The sequence below is a fragment of the Notothenia rossii genome (genome assembly GCF_949606895.1).
Source record: "Notothenia rossii genome assembly, chromosome: 8".
In the NCBI taxonomy this organism is placed as follows: Eukaryota; Metazoa; Chordata; class Actinopteri; order Perciformes; family Nototheniidae; genus Notothenia; species Notothenia rossii.
In genome coordinates, this window is record NC_136906.1 from 68566179 (window position 1) to 68573479 (window position 7301).

Here is a 7301-nt window from a genome sequence, read left to right on the forward strand (position 1 = left end):
CCAAAATGACATGGGTTTCTCAGCATCTCTGTATAGTATGTGTATTCACTCTCTGGGTGTTTCTCAATGTCGAGGAAGGCTGCTCCAGAGCTCCAGAGCCACTATTTCAAGCATACTACGTCATCGAGTGCCAACGAAGGACTGTTCCAATGTCCAGCATACTTGGAATTCTACCGAGGCCAATCTTGTTGATTTGGGGGGTGGGCCGGATGCTGTCACCTTTCCACTTCCTGCCAGACATTACTGCGTCGCGTCGAAAAATAGACTTCAATCCTATTTCGAGTGGAGCCCAGCGGCGAGACGCTTCTGGGACGCTTCTGAGCCGTAACGCAGCGCGTCTGGTGGAATAGCACCCATTGACTAGAGTGGCCGCGATCCTTGCGGACGCCGTGGCGCTGCCGCAACGCGCCCCTAACTCGCCGCAGACGGACCCGGTGGAAACTAGGGGTTAGCCTGTTCCACAATTCTTTGTTTTCCGAGCCTAGGAAGGATTCTTGCCTCGCTTCTGAAGCAAGTGATGCGGAAGACATGTGCTACCAAGCAAGCATCCTCGACATTGAGAAACACCCACGGTCATAAACGGCTTGTTGGAGCTCCTGCCCCCCTCCCTATGAGCCCACTGTGCTCTGATTGGTCAGCTCGCCCACTCTGTTCTGATGAGTCCACCACCTTTACAGCGGAACATCAGTGTTTGTGTTACAATGGCGTTAGCAACCAAAAAATGACACCAGTAATAACAAACAGATGAGAAGGCTGCCTGGGGTCTGGGTGCCATGTTGGCGGGACGTTGCGCGACTCGCTGCTGTGAGGAACGGACAGTGTGAGCTGTATTACTGGTGTCGTTTCCTGGTTTCCTGAGACATCTCGAAACTCAGCCTGAACTCAGCCTGAGCACCATGGACGCGGGAAGGGGAGGTGCTGAGGGGGCTGCAGCACCCCATCTGCGAGGCTCCACTGGCACCCGCAGCCCCAAACGCGGCGCACCTACAGTGTAAGCGCCCCATAGTTTCGCCGGAAAAGCATGACATGGGACCTTTAAGTTATCGCATTAATTCTATATAATTCAAATCTACAAATGTAGTAGTTGCTGACTGTACCTGTCAGAAGAATATAGTGTTACTATACTACTGTAAAAGTTCAACACCAACCTGCAGAAAATGTGTCTTGCTTGTCACCAGGTAGCAATCCGAGCCATGACAGGTGTTGTTCATTTGATGAGAAGAACATAGTGGATGGAGTTTACTGCCATCCAATTGGTCACTGGATAGAGGAAACAGGACACACAGATGAGATGAAACACACCACCAACTTTTACTTCAGTGTGGCCGGTCAGAATGCCATTCATTTCTCCAGGTAAAACAGTACAGTAGAAACAAAGCCAAAGCAAATACTGGGAATGTCTACAAGTAAAACATGTCACAGTTGCAGCGGAAATCTTTTTTCATTGAATGATTTCATATTTTGTATTACAATTGTTCACAGTGGATACCAAAAGTATTAACTAAATGAATAGTAGTTACAACAAACTAACACATAAAAGAAAAAAAAACATTGTGGGATTGAGTTGAAATGTTATAGAATTTAGGTTCAGTAGTGAGACAGCATGACTTTAGACTGTTGGGGGTAAGCAGCATGGGTTACACACTGAAGTCCTGCAACCAGCTAGGTGTACTTTCACAAGATGGTTGCTGTTCTTCTAAATTGACTGCTTTTTTATAGTGCTATTCCTATTTACAACCCCACATGGCACTTTACATATACTGTACAAGTCAGCAAGGATCTTGCCCATGGATACATCAATATGTTGACTGGGATTGAACCCCCAACCTTCTGATTGTTAGACAACCACACTACCCAGTCACAGCCACAGTTGCCCAATAAGTGCTTTACCTCTGACCTCCCAGTGAAAGAGAAGATTTGGTCATACACTAAGTATTGAAACAGTTTGACAATATTACTTTGAAACAGGTCTATGTTGTAATTTTCTGTAATTTCCCAGGATTTCTTACCAAATGTAATAATAATGAAAATGAATGAGGTCCAATGGAACCAATGAATTCCCTGCTGAAGTGTGATTGTTTCTTAAATAACACAGAGGGTCACCTCAGCTCTTCTTTTCTTATTGTGTTAACACTTTCCAAACAATACCAATCTTATTAAGTTAGTAAGGCTCATGTATTGCTTTGTATTGTCAGTGCAGCTCGGAATTCTGCTTTGTCATGGTAGAATATCTGTGAGAGAAAATTAATCTTTAGCAGTGTCCTGCGAAAAGGCCTGAACAGTGTCATACAAAGAAGCAACCATGCTCTCAGGGCTGCTCACTCCTTAGCTTTTGAATCTTGCTCTCTTTCTTTTAGTTTAAATGCTGTCTACCCTTAGAATTGTTGAACAAGTCGGCCCCCAGCAGCTGCATTATCAGCTCAAACAGTATTATATATGCAATGTATTTCAATTGATTTCTTATTCACAAGACTATGAAGAAGATACCATTAGCTGTTATCTAGCTAACTCAATTATTTAACAGCTTCCAGGCCTCAATAGTTGCATTAAAATTAGCAACTCTTAACCCTGATCAAAATATACTAAAATTAATACTTTTCTCAAATTATTTACAGAGGCAACCTCTAAAGATCACATGATCATTTTAATATAGTGGACCATAATAATATAAACATAGTTAGTGCCATGATGTATCAGGAGCCCAGGAACCCTGTGGCAGTGAACACATCACTTGCATAACAACGAGCAAGCTTGGCCGGTGCCATCAGGTATTCATTCGTGTCCGAAGACCTTACAAGGCTTATGTCAAGGACCCTTGTTCAGTAGGAAGCACTCTGCCCTTGTATCTTTGCTATTAATAGCTTTTTCAAATTAGTCTCTCAGACCTTGCATCCGTTTGCTCCCCAGTACTATTTACACACTCACCTCTGCAATAACTCATTATATGATTCAAAGAGACTTTAACTTGCTGTCTAACAGGTGCCTCGTCTCCAATGCTTTGATTCAGAGGAGAGGAGGCCTGAAGGTTATAAAGCCAGATCGTAATGAGTTTGTAATAATGTTGTATGAGCAACTGAGCAATAAAACAGACATATTTTCCAAGAAATGTAATCCTACATCGTTCGGCTAAATTATGTAAAGCATCAGCTAGAATCTACCAATAATTGTATTTACTCATTTTACGTAATAGATACACTGCTAGTCACACAGAATACACAACAGAAACATCAGTTTTACACAACTTCAGTTTAGCTTTTCAGTTTTGATATGGTCCAATTGGTGTTGATACTTTCTGTAAGAGTAAGAACAGGTGTATAATGATTTAATAAAAAACAAGACAATTGATTGATTTGCAACAAAGCCATTTAGCAAAAGCATTTTATGTAAAGAAAAGAGGATATCTGATTACACAGCAAGTCGAAACCAGAGACTTTGCAGGGCCACTTTGGGACATTACAGATTAACGTAGAGTCACCTGCTCTGGTTGTTGACTTCATGCACATTAATGAACCCTAAATGAGTGTGCCTTAGACCGAAGTGGTATCGAGAAGAATTATAAGTACAAGATGTAAACAAAACATCAGTGCCATGAAGGAGAAAGGGAGGAAAACTACAGAATCAGAATGAAACCATGTGCTTGTTAGTGACTTGTAAGGGTCAGCTTTCCTTGATCTGCCTGTCGGACTGTTAGAAAACAATTACTTTAATTGGCTCAGGAGTACCTTGAAATTCTCTGCTCATACCCCACACAATGGCCAAATAGGGGCAGAGCGTAACCTCTTTGTCACCCTCACACCATATTTGCTTTCAGAGTATAAAGCTTTATTCAAACCCTTTAAACCATTTTATCCAATTATTACATCTACAGTGTCATTTAAAGTCATAATTCCCCTTTTCTTCATCTGTGACTTCATTCAAACACTTCTCTTCAGGCATTGCGTTAACCTCACAGGTTCAGCATAATATATATAATTTAATAATGACTGCTTGCATTCATAAAATGGATTATGCGTATTCATTATCCCCAGGGTATTGCCACGTATTTGGCTGGGAAGCTGCCCTCGACAGGTGGAACACGTGACCATAAAGATGAAGCAGGAATTGGGGATTACTGCAGTGATGAACTTCCAGACAGAGTTGGACGTGGTAAACAACTCTAATGGCTGCAGGCACGACCCAGGGGAAGCCATGACCCCGCAGACGATGATGCGTCTGTACGAAGACTGTGGACTGCTGTACGTGTGGATACCCACTCCTGACATGAGCACTGAGGGTAAGGACACATCTGTGCACATACAAGAATAAATACAGGTGTAGTAATAGTATTTAGTCAGGTCTGAGTGAGGGCTCCTCGTCTTTCTGAAAGACTCTTTGGCCGTAATCCGGCTGAAGAGCTTTAAACGTACTCAATATGCATACTTTGTTTTAGTGATGGTTCCATTCAAATATTTTGAAGTGGACAATCCCCAAAATAATTATTTTAGTAACACTTTTCTAGAATGAGATGAATGCAATAAATACATCAATCTGTGAATGGTGGAATTATATCTAACCATGCTCATTACCTTCTAATGTAAGGTTTCTTTTAACCTGAAAGGTTGGGCAGTATCTCATGTGTTGTGTGAGTCGCAAAATAATGCTACTTGTGCTTTCACAGTAAATGCAAGCAAAGAAATATTTACATATATTCATACTTCACATGTACAAGCCCTCTGCTTTAGATCTATTGTGTCTCCTTTTGCAGGTCGCATTAGGATGCTTCCCCAGGCAGTGTATCTGCTCCATGGGCTCTTGGAAAATGGTCACACTGTCTATGTTCACTGTAATGCTGGAGTGGGCAGGTCGACTGCAGCTGTGTGCGGCTTGCTCCTGTACGTCCTTGGCTGGAGTCTGAGGAAGGTGCAGTACTTCGTTGCAGCCAGAAGGCCGGCAGTGTACATAGACGAGGAGGCTTTAGTCCAGGCTCAAACCGACTTCATCCAGAAGTTTGGACAACTACGATCATCCATCTCTTACCAAGAGACATGAGAATTGTACTCGATTGTACGAAAGTCTTGACATTGAAGCCAAATCGACAGGTATCGAAAGCTCCACTGGACTAGACTCTTGGAAATGATTCCTTACAATGTGAAAGAAACACGGTATAGTCAGCAAGAACATTTACTTACTTTCACTTCGATGTAATTCAAGTAAATGACCCACTTTCGATATTGAAATCAAGTTGATCCCTAAGTATCTGGAGAGAGTTCTGCTGGCTGTCGGCATGGAAGCAATAATCCTACTGTAATGTGTTGGCTTTTAACTTAAGACCCCTCTGCCATTTAGCACACACAGTTAAAACATCGTTAGTTTCAGGACACATCAGTATTTAAATGTCTGCACGGTGTTGGAAAGACCTTTTCTTTTTGTAGTGAAAAATACAGTTGGCATTTTGAGAAGGCCCTTTTTAGCTGATGGGTTGGACAGCAATGTATGAGAATAAATACAATCAAAACAATATATCAATCAATATATAACAGTAGCACTGTTTGCTCTCATCCAATGAGCTGTGATTCTCAGTAAAGGATTAGTCCACATTGTTATTGTGTATCAAATTAGAAAATACCCTCTTTAATTCGGAGGGGGAAATTGTCAATAATATATTACTTTGAAAAGAGGTCTTAATGTTTGGCACTTCATGCCAAAGCAACAAATCCATTCCAAAACTCAAATAAACGACAATGCCTCTCCCGCTCCCACGCACACATTGAAGCATTCAGCTCCGCCCATCTCTCTCAGCGAGCTTGATGGCATTTCATCTTTATTTATTAATCCGACAGATGCTATTCCGACCCATCTCCATCAATAACGAAAACAACATCTAGGCCAGACCATTTTAATGCATACATAATAAGACATTATTGGAATACTGTTTGTTGTCAATTCTGAATGTCTGCCTAGACTCCTATTGAGGATATATTGCTTTTTTAAATACAGTGTTTTTGTTACCTGATTTAAGACATTTGGTGGATTGGAAAGGAGAAAGGAGCTTTCTCATCGAGCACAATTCATATTCTCCTTTTTCTTTCAGTGAGTCCCTTCAGCAGACAGCACTTGTTGAGGCTTTCAGTGGTAAAACTAATTATCCATGCATGAGTGCCAGCTGAAGCAAATCATTTTCGAAATGTTCTAAAAATATGAACAAAAACTGAATATGGAATGAGTGACATGAGACATATGAACTATGAATTACGCAAAACACCTCCACGTACGTAACGTAAGGGATGTATCGTGTCACAGTGTTGCTGATCAGATTGTGCTCCACATCATCAAATCCCTTACTGCTGCATGCAAGCCTTCCTTCCCCACTGTCATATCTAATAAAGGCAGGAAAGGCTAAAAGAACATATCATTGTGTGTTTAGCAGAACCCCTTGTCCGATGGACAATGATATATGACATGGTTACTTGTTGCAGGATGCAGACACTAGGAAGAGAAAGAAGAGGGTGCACAAAGTATTTACATTACAAAAAATAAAATATATATTCTTTGGCTATATATATCTAACCGTTCCCTAATTTCGTTAAAAAGTTTCAAAGCTTTTTCCAATAAGAAGTCAGACACTGCGTCCATGTCTCGCACAGGCTTATTAAACGTCACTCTGCTTTATTTAGATTATCTGTAAAAAAAAGGATGAGCTGAGCATTTTTTCAGCAGACTCATGATGATGATTTTAATCATGAAGTCTGCACTTTAAATCTCAAACCATTTGCCTTTGATACAGTTCTGCTAGCTAGACCGGCCTGCATTCATTCATCATTGAGAGGAAAAGCTTTTTCACATGCACAGACGTCAGTCCAGGCACCCATGTTTCATTTACCTAATAGATTCCAAGTCCACCATTTGCTAAGAATAATCCCATAATGAAGAAATGTCTCTCTTTGCTCCAGGGCAGAACTCCAGCTCACCCTGGCAAGTACTGAAAGTAAAAGCCAAAGTGAAGAGATGCGGTTTGACCGAATAACTCTAAATCTACTGGCTCATTCTACCATGTGTGTTTCAGGAGCTTGAACCAGCAGCCCCCGGAGGAAGGTTTATTCATGTAGTCCAAGAATATCTGACTATGAGACACTCTGTGGAATATTAATAGGTATGAGTAATGCCAGACAGTTGATCGACAATCAAATATAAATACATCTGAGAGGCTGAGTGTACCATTGTTTAATAATCGATACATCTGAGATTGGCTGACTGACTGGAGGCTGAGCAACTGTCTGTTTTATGCGTGTGCCATGGCAACATATGGCATGTGTTTTTCCAGA

General features: G+C 41.4%; 1 protein-coding gene across 4 annotated transcripts in view; it reads left to right on the forward strand.

Annotated features, from left to right (window-relative positions):
- The window catches only part of epm2a (EPM2A glucan phosphatase, laforin), a 6879-nt gene extending 1382 nt beyond the window's left edge, over positions 1-5497 (forward strand). For 2 of the 4 annotated variants that reach the window (XM_079645988.1, XM_079645991.1), the window contains exons 2-4: positions 1179-1353; positions 4029-4273; positions 4745-5497. In XM_079645988.1, the coding sequence (XP_079502114.1) occupies positions 1179-1353; positions 4029-4273; positions 4745-5028 (704 nt within the window). In that variant the 3' untranslated portion in view covers positions 5029-5497. Of the gene's footprint in view, positions 1-6; positions 992-1178; positions 1354-1383; positions 2428-4028; positions 4274-4744 lie in introns of those variants that run through there. The other 2 variants (XM_079645990.1, XM_079645989.1) reach the window with 2 other exon arrangements.
- The last annotated feature ends 1804 nt before the right edge of the window (positions 5498-7301 follow it).